The sequence below is a fragment of the Mytilus californianus genome, unplaced genomic scaffold (assembly GCF_021869535.1).
Source record: "Mytilus californianus isolate M0D057914Y unplaced genomic scaffold, xbMytCali1.0.p SCAF_8, whole genome shotgun sequence".
Classification (NCBI taxonomy): Eukaryota; Metazoa; Mollusca; class Bivalvia; order Mytilida; family Mytilidae; genus Mytilus; species Mytilus californianus.
Window position 1 is genome coordinate 35,767,382 of NW_026262734.1, and position 14,996 is coordinate 35,782,377.

Here is a 14,996-nt window from a genome sequence, read left to right on the forward strand (position 1 = left end):
TGTCAAATTATTTATATTCTCTCCCAAGTCATGAACCCTTATGTCTGTCATTATTGCTATTGGCTTAAATTAGGCAGATAGTTTACTCTTTTCAATGTTTCTCATTTTTCCCCCCACCTTTAGTAGCTTACTTTATAGAATAGGTTTAGCGTATTGTTGAAGGCTGTACGGGTCTTTCGGTGGATGGTTGTCTCATTTGCAACCATACCATACGTCCTTATTCTGGAATTCATTTGATTTATTCTGCTATAATAGTACCTACCTGCCAGCCATGGCTTTCTGTTTTGCCTGTTTTTGTGTTTTAAAAGATGAACCTTCTGAAATAATATTTTTTTAAACATTTATTAAGAGCTAATCAAATTGATCAAATTAGTTACCAAATGCTAAAGGGAAATCTGTATAGATACATATTAAGCTCTAATGTGATTTTTAACACAGTCTTTTAAACAATGCTAAGGTTGATTACATATTCAATGCTGGTGTGGAAGGGTTTAAATTGCAGCAGTTTCACTTTCTGTGTTAGTTAGTTACAAATCTTCTGTGTTGAATATATAAAGTGGCCATTTTTTTCTTGATGACTCTGTCTACAATTTCTTCTATTCTTAATGTGATATTTGTTTTGTTTGTGTATTTTCCAAAAGCTCTGTGAACATGGAATTAACTGTCAAACTGGTTCAGCCATTTGATGGTGAGTTATCTACTCAAATGTAATTCTTTCCATATCCTTTAGTTTGTGTTTTTAGCTTCAAACATTGCAGTGCAACCTTTTTTGTTAATATATTGGAGGGAATCGAGGTGCAACAGCATTAAATTCAATCGTTTATGGTGTTTAAAAATTATTTTTATGCACTCATACAATTAACCTGAGAATATAATCAAGAATCACAAAAAGGTTTCAACTGAAAAATACTTCAACGAACCAATATTTGAAGTGCATCATCAATTTTTTTTTTTTAGAAAATGACTGACGTGACTTTAGTAGAAGTCTCCTATGGACACTGTATGTCTGCCAGCCACCTACACCGAACATCTCATGTTGCATTATTAAACGTGTGTAAAATGTTAAGTATGTTTTTGTTACAAATACTATAAAATGCAAACCTGATGCAGCAGTTTCTTCATCTTCCTTTGATTTGGCTGGTAAAATATGTAGCATCCTCCCCTATAAAAAAAAGGATACATTGAGAACTCATGATGCTAAACATTTTTTTATCTTTGTGAAATTTTTTTAATCTATATCTGGTGAAAAACAACGGACTTCAGTCTTTAGTTTTCTATGTTTTGTTTTGTGTACTGTTGTTTGTCTGTGTGTCTTTTTCTTTTTAGCCATGGCGTTGTCAGTTTATTTTCGACTTATGAGTTTGAATGTCCCTTTGGTATCTTTCGCCTCTCTTTCAATATCCTTTTGAATAAAGAAAATTATATCAAGCCAAATGTCAACTAAAATGTTCCAGTAAAGTAAATAAGTTCTAAGATACCTACCCTCCCCATAATCAACATCCACCAATAAAGACTATTTTACTAAGATTATTTCAGTCACTGTAACTAAATCAATTTTCTACCCTACAGATCCTGAGTTGAAATTGAATTAAATATGGTATCCCAATTACTGCTTCATGTGACTGAAGAATACATGTTCACAAACTGTTTACTCTGTTATCATAAACTAAATCTTTATATATACAAATTCAAAGTTTAAGGACCTTTTACCAGAGAAAGAGATAAAATCACAGACTTACCATAAAACTGGTTCCATCAAGAAATGTAAAAGCTCTGACAGCATGTTCAGGCATCATATATGTTATAAAGGCAAACCCTTTCAGTTTCTTGGTTAAAGTATCTATTGGTAAGTGTGTTTCTGTCAAAGGACCTATCAAAATAAAATATTTATAAAAATGAAGGAAAATAAAAAGAATGATTTTCATGCTTACATGTTCATTGACATGTCCAAAAGTAAAATTTTGGATAATGCTATAAAAATATTCTAAAATGTATCACTATAAATGAATATAAGATTTCATATAGAGTAAAATCTTTAAAAAAAATCATTAGTTGTGACAGTTAATAAAGTTGACAGTTATAAGCTAAAATGTTTAGGTACTAAATTCTTTAACTTATATCTTATATCTTGAACCTTAAGAATAGTTTTGAAGTAAAATGTCTTACCAAACTTTGAGAATAATGCTTCAATATCTTCATCCTTACATATGTATGGCAGGTTTCTCACAAACAATCTGCCAGTCTGCAATGCAGAAAATATATACCTATAGTAACAAGAGGTTCCAATATTTTGATCAGACATCTTTGCAAACTAAAACTTAACCTATGATTACAGATTTCATCTCCTAAATCCATTGCTTACATATTAATATGGATATAGTTCTATATTCAACCTATGCATAGGAATTATTTTGTTTTAAATATGAACTACTTTCCAGTATGTTCTTTTTTGACTGTGCCTGATTTGTTGGTGTTACAACTTAAAAAGTCTTATCCAAATTATTTTGCAAAGAATTCTGCTCAAACCTGTGCTAGGGCAGTCTCAGACTTGCAGTGAGGTGATAGTTTTTTTGCTCCGTGTATGAAGGCCTCACTGAGACTTTGAGATGAAAAACAGCAATAAAAGCGCTGTTCCTTTGCTTTTTGTATGTTTTTTTGTTGTGCATTTACTGACTTTGTGTCATGGATGGATACCCCATATCCTTTGTTTTTTCTATTAAAACATATCAGATAACCATAAATCTCTCCACATACTAAAAATCACCTCAATATGTGAAGACGTTTAGAAAAAAAGTCTGTATTACTGTTATTTTCACAAAATTTTTATTGTCTAAAGCCTGTTATTTCAGGAAATAAATGGGGAATGTGTCCAAGGGACACCGATGATGCCCTCGCTTGCATATCATATAAAGTTATAAAGGGACATAACTGAAGAACGGTAAAAGTGACGCTACCCAAATTTGTTATTGATCTGAGTTTTGTTGTATAAGTGTATAAGTTTCATAACATTTGATTGAGGCAAACTTAAGTTTGAGAATGGACACAAAAATTCAGCAATTTTTCCTTTTGTAAAGGGGCATAACTCTAGAAGGGTTAAAGTGACACCACCAAAATTCAAACTTGATCTGTATTTTGTGGTAATAAGCATTGTGTATAAGTTTCATAACATTTGGTTGAGGTAAACTAAAGTTAGAGAATGGTAATGAAAAATTCAGCAATTTTTCCATTTGTAAAGGGGCATAACTCTAGAACGGTTCAAATAACACCACCAAAATTCAAATTTGATCTGTATTTTCTGGTAATAAGCATTGTGTATAAGTTCATAACATTTGGTTGAGGCAAACTAAAGTTAGAGAACGGAAACAAAAAATTCAGCAATTTTTCCATTAATTTTTCCGTTTGTAAAGGGGCATAACTCTAGAACAGTCAAAGGGACGCCACCAAAATTCAAACTTGATCTGTGTTTTGTGGTAATAAGCATTGTGTATAAGTTTCATAACATTTGGTTGACGCAAACTTAAGTTAGAGAACGGAAACCAATTTTGGGACGTACATACAGACGGACAAGGGTAAAACTTAATGCCCTCTCCGCTACGGCGGGGGCATAAAAAGTCCTTATAACTGTTTGTTTTGGAATGACAGAATGACAGATAAGGGTTAAACGATATGGCATCAACCACTTTGTGGCAGGGCCATAAAAAATGTTTTTACATGTTAAAAGAGTAAATTGGCAGCTAGTTAACACCTAAGATATAAATATTTCACAAAGTCCTAAAGAAAGCTTCTGTAAAAAAATAACTTACATCTGCAATGGCTGCTTCAGATTCTGCTGTTTCTTGCCTCTAAAATTATTAATAACTATAATATCAAAAATGTATAAAATAACATAGCTTTAAACTACTTTGTAGTTGTGAAGTAACAGATAATATGCACTGAAATTCAATTAAACAATAACTTATTCTTATTCAGAAAGCAATGGTACTACAACAGCATCTGCAAGTTTGAAGATAAATAGAAATTTATCTGAAACACTTAAATGTATAAATAGTAAAAACATATTTACCTGAAACACTTAAATGTATAAATAGTAAAAACATATTTACCTGAAACACTTAAATGTATAAATAGTAAAAACATATTTACCTGAAACACTTAAATGTATAAATAGTAAAAACATATTTACCTGAAACACTTAAATGTATAAATAGTAAAAACATATTTACCTGAAACACTTAAATGTATAAATAGTAAAAACATATTTACCTGAAACACTTAAATGTATAAATAGTAAAAATATATTTACCTGAAACACTTAAATGTATAAATAGTAAAAATATATTTACCTGAAACACTTAAATGTATAAATAGTAAAAACATATTTACCTGAAACACTTAAATGTATAAATAGTAATAAATATATCATATGTGTTCATTTTATCTGTTATTGACTGAAAAGGCATTAATTGAAATGAACTTACGAAAAAAAAACATTAAATTTTGCTCACCTGTTTCTCAAGATCTACAGAAGGTGCCTGAATTTCTGTTACATCGTCAACAGTGTCTTCTTTCATCTTCTTCAGCAGTATCCTCTTACCACCTTAAATAAAGTGAATGTTATGTTGATGGTACTATAACTCAAGATTTAAATGCATGTATCTATTGAGGTTTACAATACAAGATCGTGAGAATAATTCTAAGGAGATTTCTTGCACATGTAGAATATTACTGGTAAAATTAACAAACACAAGTCTGAACTAGAGAGAAGTGAATAAACCTTTACTTATTTATAAAAAATCTATCAACCAACACAACTATTCATATATTTATGATCCAAAACAGACAAACATCATCACTATATAATGTTCAACCCTCATTATTGCTGACAATCAACATTTCTCAGTGGTTAAAAACACCTTGTATAATTCAAAAGAACAATTTGAAGTTGTTTTAAAGCTGATGACACCACTGGCTAGAACTATATCTATTTAAATGTTTGTTTAAATGGTATTGAAAGAAATATTAACATGTTCACTATTCCATTGCAGTGGGAAATCTAGTGACAAAATATTACCTCCCCTGTAAATATTGAAAACTAGATCTTTTCAATATTTGTCCCATTTTAGCAAGGACGCTATCAATTATGGATTCGCGGGAAAACGTTCTGGTAAATAGTAAAAATAGAAATAAGTTGAAATAAAAACAAAACTTCCATTCAATGTTATCATTTCCCTCCTAAATTAGCAAACGAAGAGTACAGCAGGCTATAGAAGCTTGATGTAAAATTGGTTTAAAATGTTGCTATGCGAATAAATTCCTGGAGTACCAACTTCAATTTATTTTTCTACTGGCTGTATACCTTTCTGGAACATGCTAATTATCCGAATATATATACAGCTAGATCAGAGAAAGTCGGGGAAAATCTTCCAAAGGAATTGATTGATATGCAGCAAAGATTGGCACTTTTGAAAGTAAGTTACTAAGCAATTCAAACGGACCTTATCTCGATGTAAACATTGAATGTGAATAGATCGAGAAGACTGCAAATACATGACAACCTTTTCTTAAAATTGTATAAAAAATAGTAGAAAGATACCTACTTTATAAAAATAGTTATCTTAAGTTTCTTAACCTGCACAGACAGACTTTTAAATTTTTATATTCACAAATAGACAATATTTCTCTATTAAATGTACATGTGACAAGAGCAGACCAGTGTGCTCGATGTAAAATAAGTATACTTTGGGAACTTGTAACATGCTAAGGACTTTGTGGAACACTCCAAAAATTGGTGACCCGAAAGATCCTTTGATTTTGTATGTTCATGATTTTTTCCAATTTTTTTTATCAATATGCAGCAAAGATAGGCAGTTTATAAATTTAAGTTTCACATGCTTCTAATGCAATTATCTCAATAAATACTGAACATAAAACATTGTGTATTTGCATGTATATTTCTAATAACACAGTTTAACAATTAATTTATTTAAAATAAACAATTATTATTTGGAAATAACTTTTGATCAGTATCGTCACCGGCATTGTTTTATTATTGACTTTCTCTACTCTACCATAAGAAGAGTGATTTTTCTTTTGTTTTTCGTTCACTGGATATCCCACTGATTGCTAAATAGTAATACATATACACTCTTCATCAGTTGAAAATTTTGGATTATACAATATTGGTTTGTGTTCAAATGTGTGGTTAAAATACTGGAACATTTCTACAATACTGTATATGAGAAAATACTGTTGACATATAAAAAAAATTCAAGAAGAACAAGTCATGCAGAATTATTCCCTATATATAACTTAATTACCTATAAACAATTTATTTTTTCTCATGGCCTCATCCCATTCCTTTTCTGTACTGAAGTCAATAAAAGCTACACCTACAAAATACAATGTAGAAATGCAACAAACCTATGAAGTATGAAGATCTGTCTGAAAAAGTAAACAAAATCATCCCAATGTTAAGTATGGCAGTGTAAAATGCCTCAGACATCCAAATTTCCCATCTTTTATTTCTTGAATAGCCCAAAACATATATGTTCAGGATTTTTGAGTAAAAAATATATTATACAAAATTTAAATTTAAGTGCAAAAGATTTTTTTTTGTTTAGCGTGTAAGCAACTTTTTTGTTTTTATCAAAGTAAAAGCAACAGTCTGCGACTGTAAAGAATATCATTAATTATTCATCTAAAACATTTAAAACCCCAAAGTTTCATATAATTCCTTTCGTTCAGAGATTGAGATTATTCAAAGAGAAAACATTGTAGTAATAACACTCATATTTTAACTGAAACACATACTCTATAAACTTGATCATTAAATGTTTTTACACAAATTACCTAATGGTTTCTTCTTTGCATTCTTAGGTATTCTTACACCAATCGGTTCAAGTGGCTGGAAAAACTCTCTTATCATTTTCTGAAAAATCATAATGTGCTATTTAATGCTTAACAATTAAGAATTCATCAGAAATTATGATGTACCAATTTAAATATTATTAACTTTATTGAAAGTATTAAATATTTAAACAAGACTCTCTAACTCTCATTTATAATTTTCAATTTAAGGGGAGTTGATACAGTTTCAGGGGAGATAACTACTAATGCTATAATGAACGTTCAATGTCCAGTTGTTACTAGTTTTGTTTATGATGATGTCACAATAACGGAATCTAATCTTCTAGACTAGAAATCTGAAAAATGTGTGCATAAGATTATTCATTGATTGAGTTATAAAAGAAATGTTTTGTTGTTTTCAAATGAAACAGAGGACAAATTTTCGTTTTTCTTGTCAGAATTATTGCCTATTTGACACTTCATTTGGAATTTATATCAATGATGAAAGTGGTACATTCATTTTAATATAGTCAAACTAATATAAAAGAACATCATTTCAATGACCCCTTCTGTTGCACAAAGAATTATTAATTTCATGTCACATATAGTTCTTTACAGCAGCACTAACCTCATCAACATAACCAGTAAATCCTCTTAACTTTATCACATACTTCTGTTTGACTGGTTCCTTGTCATCCTACAAAACACATTCAAACTATAAATGAATCATCAATAAAACGCTTGAACTGTATCTAAAATTTCTTCTTACTGGTGACTTTGATTGCAATTTTATCAAGATCTATTAAAAAAATTCTTGCAGAAATCAAAATTTCCCAAGGGAATGTATAATTGATATTGAAAAGTATCAGCCATAAACAACAATGTGAACTTTTTTGGTTAATAAATGCAACCAATAAATACTAGCTTCACATTGCATTTAGCTGCTGATATTTTACAATACCTATCCACAGAAAATCCAATTATCTGCTTACAATACTGGTCTTTTTTCCCTTTCCTTAGACAGTTTTATCCTTGGTTGTACTAACAAAAATAATCTTTAGAAATTGTCCCCTCATATTGAGTCATCACTGGTATTTTCTCCTCACACATTGTGATGTCCATGATAAGTTCTACTCATGTCTATAAGCTCTGATAAGAGAATTAAGGAGCAACTGAGCAGGGTAACATAGGCACAAGGAAGCACGATAAGTGTAATAAAATGCTTCGCTGAGCACAGCCTGATACGACCGCAGAGGTCGAACCCTGAACAGTTGGGGCAAATTTGGACACAATATTCAAGCTTGATACTGTCTGAATTTGGATTGTGATCAAATTTTTGATACTAAATAGGTTTCTGACACAAAATAAATGTGGTCATAGATCTTACAAATCTATTGCGCAATACTGTGAAATATAAGGTTTCTTCTTTCTTCTTGAAGCTTTTCAAAAATTTGAAATTTGTAAAAATTTTGAAAACAAAATATGAAGCCCTTAAAAAAATTGGAACCCCCCACCATTTTGAATCCCTCCTTGGAGCAATTACCTCCAAACTCAATCCCAGCCTTTCCCTTGTAGTATGGAACCTTGTAGTACAATTTCAGAGAGATCCATTCACTTAAACAAAAGTTATTGTCTGGAAACTAGAAAAATGCTTGTTTTTGGCCCTTTTTTGGCCCCTCATTTCTGCATGTATGGGACAATTACCCCCAAACTCAATCCCAGACTTCCCTTTGTGATATGGAATCTTGTGGTACAATGTCAGAGAGATCCATACACTCACACATAAGTTATTGTCTTGAAACTACAAAAATGCTTGTTTTTGGCCCCTTTTTGGCCCTTAATTCCTAAACTGTTGGCACCATAACCCCCAAAATGAATCCCAACCTTCTACTTGTGGTATTAAACATTATGGTACAATTTCAGAGCAATCAAAATACTTACACACAAGTTATTATCCTGAAACTAGAAAAATGCTTGTTTTGGGCCCTTTTGGGCCCCTAATTCCTAAATGGTTGGGACCATCATCCCCAAAATCAATCCCAACCTCCCTATATTGGTATTGAACCTTCTTAAAAAATTTCATAGAGATCCATTCATTTAAACTAAAATTATTGTCCGGAAACCAAATGTGTCTTCGGACGACGACGCAGACGACGACGACGACACCATACCATTATACGATCCCAAAAAAATTTTTGCGGTCATATAAAATTAGAATTATATATTACATGTATCACAAGCATTAGTTACATGTAAATGCACCAACTTAACTTACATTTGCAATGACTGCTTCTGTTTTCAGTGTGAGAAACTCTTCATCATCACTATCAGACTTGTCATCTTTATCTTCACTTTTAGATTTGTTATCTTTATTAACCTTGTCATCTTTGTCACTGCTGTCACTGGTGTCACCTTCATCATCACTGTCACTGGTGTCACTATCACTGTCACTGTCACCGTCCTTGTCACTGGTGTCACTGCCACTATCTTCTTCTTCCTTGTCACTGTCATCAGAATCACTCAATAAATCCTTGTCGGCCATTTTAGATTTCAAGTACTGCAAAAGCCATGTAATGTTTTTCTATATAACTTTTATTTGTAAATCAAAGCTTTTGTTATACAAATCATTTATACACTACAAAGGTAAATTGCTTGAAAAACGTATCAATTATTCTGAAGGTATTTGACTTTTGTTTAACAAATCTGAAGAATTATGGTAAAAATGTTTATGAGTACTAGAGTAAAAAGCAAGAAGATTGACTTATTGATTGTTGGTGTTTTAAAGTCACTTTCAGCACTAATGGCTATATTGTGGGGATCTGTTTTTATTCATTGAGGAAGCTGGGTAGTCTGGAGAGAACCACTTACCTTTGACAGGAAAACTGACAATCTAAGTCAATTTAGATTTGAGTCGAAACCTACCTGCCATGTGTGGGTTTTAACTCCCAACCTTAGCATTGATAGGCTAGTGAACTACTGATAACACTCTGCCACTGAGGCCCCAGAAAAAGCAAGAAGAAAGGAATGCTTCTGATGAAGATTTAATAAATGAAAAAAAAAATTGCCAATTTTGAACTATAATTGATGAAGTATCCATCTTCTCTATCGTCACTGGAGATCAATTTTCTGTAAATGATTGTGAAGAACATGTTAAATTACATATAAAAATGCAATTGTTTGTAGGACAAAATCTTCCCTATATTCTTCACAGATTTTTTTACAGACTTACATCAAGATCAGACATTTTCTTTGGACTGTCTTCATCTGTTTTATCAACTTCCATCTCTGTTGAAAAAACACAACAAAAAATCAAAATACTCATCAACACTATGTGGTTGTTATGTCTTATATAGTAATTGAAATCAACATTCAATTTGATTTTTTACTTTACGTCCATTTGATATGGATATAACCCTTGGCAGGTTAAAACCAGACTCTAAAATTGATATGTGCTACTTCTTCACTAAACACATAGAATTAAGGAGTAAAAGCAAAAGCTGCATGCTCTTGATCTAAATAAAATGCCCCAATTTGGTGACTTGCTTCTTACAGATTGATACTTTATAAGCAAGCAGGTCAAAATTGCAGCCCAACATGTCAACCCAGTACAAATAAGGTCACATTCACATTACATTAACATTTTTTATAGTTCTGAATATGCATATCACATTCAATTAACACAATATTTTATTTTCTTAAGGATGTAGTTAGGTGAAATTAAAAAAATCTAGAATTTAAAACTGATACTATTAGTAAGAAGACCATTAGTAAAGGAATAAAATAAGCTAAAAATATTGATAGGTTACGGAACTCCTTATTGCGATATTTGATTTTTTTCAAATGGCGGGAAAAGGCTGACTTGGACTTTTATCGTATATTTAGCATTGGCATTATTTGGGTCTCAAATCGTAAGAAAAAAATCTAGAATCTGCTTAAATTTTGGTAATGACCTTTATGAGTTATTGAAGTCTTCTATGAAAAGAAAAGTGGGTGATATGAGGCAAAATATTTTACCCTGTATCGTAGGAAAAAACCCAAGGAGTCCAAACATCTGACAAATAATCATAAACCTGACCTGAGTACACCCTTAAAGTGCACAAATGAAAAATATACAACAGAAACATAGGGATTTGGAAACAAGATAAACTTATATATATAACATTTGATACAAGACCTTAAGGAGGAACCATCAAGGAACATTGTAATCATATTAGTGTGTAGAAAGTTTTGTCATTATTGTTTATCCAATCAAAGATGATATTTACCAGTACCTTCAACACCACTGTCAGAATTCTTCTCGTCATCACTGCTGTCTGATTCAGTCTTTTTTGTTGTCGTGGTAACTATCTCATCATTGTTCCAGATTTGTTTTTTCCCACCTTTCATATGAGCATCAAGAAATTCTTCAAATTTTGGATCATCTTTTAACTGAAAAAGAAGTATATTGTAATGCATTGAAAACAGTTTGAAGTGTAGCAAGTATACCATCATGAATGTGAAGAAAAGTACACAAAAAACAAAAAATATTGAAATATTTTAGAAGTGATACCTTTGGAAAGCAATTTTCTCATGGCTCCTGTCATGGTGATTTAAAGACTGCTATCACATCATTAGCATGTTTAGATTTTTGATTTTTTTATGTTACTGGTCGTTGTAAATGTCGATTAGGTTGCAATGTTTTGAATTGAATAAATTTGCTTATGTAATGCACACAACTGCCGAGCTTATATAAAACTGAGATATATGTGTTGCATAGTGTATACTTTTATTTAATTGATTTTGAATTCTTACAAGATTTCTATCTTTCCCTTAATGTGTTTTACACGTATTTGGGTGGTTCTTATTTTTTTCTATATTGTGTTTGGCATCTTTGTATTGAGTGTTTGTAATATTTGGTATATTTGTGTGTTCAGCCATGTTTGTTGATGTGTTGATGTATAAAATCTCTGGATACAATCTGAAAACTAGATACCCTAAGGGACATTCAAGCAAAGTTTGGTAACATTTGGCCCAGTAGTTTTAGAGGAGTAGATTTTTTAAAAAGTTTACGACAATGATAGATGCAAAGTAATGGTAAAGCTTACATGACCTTTTAGGCCAGGTGGGCTAAAAAGGTGATAATACAAATTTACATTATAAACAAGAGGCTGTCAGAGTGACAGCAAACCGGATTTTCCTGCAGAGGTCGAACCCTAAACAGTTGAGCAAGTATGGCCACTACATTTAAGCTTAAAACAGCTCTGAATTTGGATTGTGATTGAATATTTGACACAGCATAGGTTTGTGACACAAAATGAATGTGGTTTAAGAACTGAAATACTTGAAATTGGACATTTAAATACCTATTATGGTCCAATATCAAAAATCTAAGTACATATTAGAATCAGCATATCAAAGAACCCCAAGAATTCAATTTTTGATGAAATCAGACAAAAGTTTAATTTAAGACCCTTTGGACCTCAATGTGGACCAATTTGATAAAGGAGCCCACAATCCAAAATCTCTCAATACATGGTTAGATTCAGCATTTCAAAGAACCCCATAAATCATTTTTTTGTTGAATCAAACAAAGTTTAATTTTGGACCCTGATTTGGACCAACTTGAAAACTGGGCCCAAAAATCTAATATTTAAATACAGGTTTAGATTCAGCATTTGAAAGAACCCTATATATATTTAATTTATGTTGAAATGAAACACAGGTTAATTTTATCCATAATATTTTATGTGCAAAGGGAAAAAACTCAAACTGGATAAATAGTTCTCTAAAATAAGATATGATGCAATTTTTCAAATTATAATCAATAATATAATAACAACAACCAGTGATGACTAAGTTCTCTAAAATTAGATATGATTTAACACTCAAACATTGCTAGAATCAGCATATCAAAGAACCAAAGAATTCAATTTTTGATGAAATTAATCAAAAGTGTAATTTAGGACCCTTTGGACCTCAATGTGGTATTATCTTATTAATAATGAAAAGAAATACAGGTTTAGATTAAGCATTTCAAAGAACCCTATATATATTCAATTTATGTTGAAATCAAACACAGTTTAATTTTGGACCTCAATTTGGACCAACTTGAAAACTGGGCCCAAAATCAGATATCTAAATATATGTTTATTAATAGACAATATAAGCTTAGTTTTTAAAGAAGTTTACTTCATCAAAAAAAAAAATATGTATAGCATTCAGAAAATTAGTTTTTACAGAATAACAAACAAACTTGCCACAAAATTCTACAGACAATTTACCAAAGAAAAGAAGAAAAACATCCAAAATTTTATTTATCATTAATACAATGTCATTTCAAAATCTATAAAACTTATCAGTAACAAGAAATAATTGTAACAGAATGCTGTTACGATGTCTCCCAAACAAAGCTCCAATAATTCGTCATTCCCATTGTCGCTTGACATTGGGCAATGTCCAGTACAAATTGGTTTATGATATGCATTAGTGACGCCTATGGATTGACCCTGTATGTCATTCAAATCTTCTTGAAATTACGAACAGGAATTTATATGGTTTAGGGGTGGAGATCTCGACCGTTTACAAGTTCTCAAACAGGAAGGGGTGCGGGTGACCCCAGGGGACTTGCCTTTTATTTTTTATTTGATTTGTTTTATTGTCCCATACAAGAATATATATAGTTTCAGGGTGTGGATCTTGACCGTTTACAAGTTTTCAATAAAATGCTCCGCAGGGCGCAGCTTGATACGACCGCAGAGGTCAAACCCTGAACAGTTGGGGCAAGTATGGACACAACATTCAAGCTTGATACAGCTTTGCATTTGGATTGTGATTAAATATTTGACACAGCATAGGTTTCTGACAAAGAATGAATGTGGTCTAAGAACTTAAAAATTTTAAATTGGACATTCACCTATTATGGTCCAATATCCAAAATCTAAATACATGGTTAGATTCAGCATATCAAAGAACCCCAAGAAATCAATTTTTGATGAAATCAAACAAAGTTTAATTTTGGACCCTTTTGACCTCAATGTGGACAAAGTTGATAACGGGGCCCAAAAATCAAAAATCTAAATACATGGTTAGATTCAGCATATCAAAGAACCCCATATATTCAATTTTTGTTGAAATCAAACAAAGTTTAATTTTGGACCCCGATTTGGACCAACTTGAAAACTGGGCCCATAATCAAAAATCTAAATACATGTTTAGATTCAGCATATCAAAGAACCCTAAGAATTCAATTTTTGTTAAAATCAAACTAAGTTTAATTTTGGACCCTTTGGACCTTAATGTAGACCAATTTGAAAACCGAACCAAAAATTAAGAATCTAAATACACGGTTAGATACGGCATATCAAAGAACCCCAATAATTCAATTTTTGATGAAATCAAACAAAGTTTAATTTTGGACCCTTTTGACCTCAATGTGGACAAAGTTGATAACGGGACCCAAAAATCAAAAATCTAAATACATGGTTAGATTCAGCATATCAAAGAACCCCATATATTCAATTTTTGTTGAAATCAAACAAATTTAATTTTGGACCCCGATTTGGACCAACTTGAAAACTGGGCCCATAATCAAAAATCTAAATACATGTTTAGATTCAGCATATCAAAGAACCCTAAGAATTCAATTTTTGTTAAAATCAAACTAAGTTTAATTTTGGACCCTTTGGACCTTAATGTAGACCAATTTGAAAACGGAACCAAAATTTAAGAATCTAAATACACAGTTAGATTCGGCATATCAAAGAACCCCAATAATTCAATTTTTGATGAAATCAAACAAAGTTTAATTTTGGACCCTTTGGACCTCAATGTGGACCAATTTAAAAACGGGGCCCAAAATCCAAAAACTAAATACACGGTTAGATTCAGCATATTAAAGAACCCCAAGAATTCAAGAATAAAACCCCATTGAAATTGGTCAAGAAATAAGCAATTTATACAAAGTATCTTCTTTTGCACAATACTGTGCAATTAAATATTTCTTGCTATTGCGCAATACTGTACAATTGACAATTTCTTGCTATTGCGCAATATTGTGCTATTGGATATTTCTTGCTTTTGCGCAATACTGTGCAATTGAAGATTTCTTGCTATTGCGCAATACTGTGCAATTGAAGATTTCTTGCTATTGTGCAATACTGTGCAATTGAAAA

At 31.4% G+C, this 14,996-nt stretch overlaps 1 protein-coding gene across 2 annotated transcripts in view; it reads right to left on the reverse strand.

Moving 5' to 3' along the window:
* The window catches only part of LOC127713020 (probable RNA-binding protein 19), a 46,539-nt gene that overhangs the window by 20,526 nt on the left and 11,017 nt on the right, over nt 1–14,996 (reverse strand). The window contains exons 5-16 of one of the 2 annotated variants that reach the window (XM_052219619.1): nt 11,118–11,274; nt 10,076–10,131; nt 9,122–9,403; nt 7,475–7,543; nt 6,850–6,928; nt 6,318–6,389; nt 4,506–4,597; nt 3,804–3,842; nt 2,167–2,242; nt 1,740–1,870; nt 1,102–1,162; nt 263–317 (exon numbers count right to left, since the gene is read on the reverse strand). In XM_052219619.1, coding sequence (XP_052075579.1) covers nt 263–317; nt 1,102–1,162; nt 1,740–1,870; nt 2,167–2,242; nt 3,804–3,842; nt 4,506–4,597; nt 6,318–6,389; nt 6,850–6,928; nt 7,475–7,543; nt 9,122–9,403; nt 10,076–10,131; nt 11,118–11,274 — 1,169 coding nt within the window. Of the gene's footprint in view, nt 1–262; nt 318–1,101; nt 1,163–1,739; nt 1,871–2,166; nt 2,243–3,803; nt 3,843–4,505; nt 4,598–6,317; nt 6,390–6,849; nt 6,929–7,474; nt 7,544–9,121; nt 9,404–10,075; nt 10,132–11,111; nt 11,275–14,996 lie in introns of both variants that reach the window. The other variant, XM_052219618.1, reaches the window with a different exon arrangement.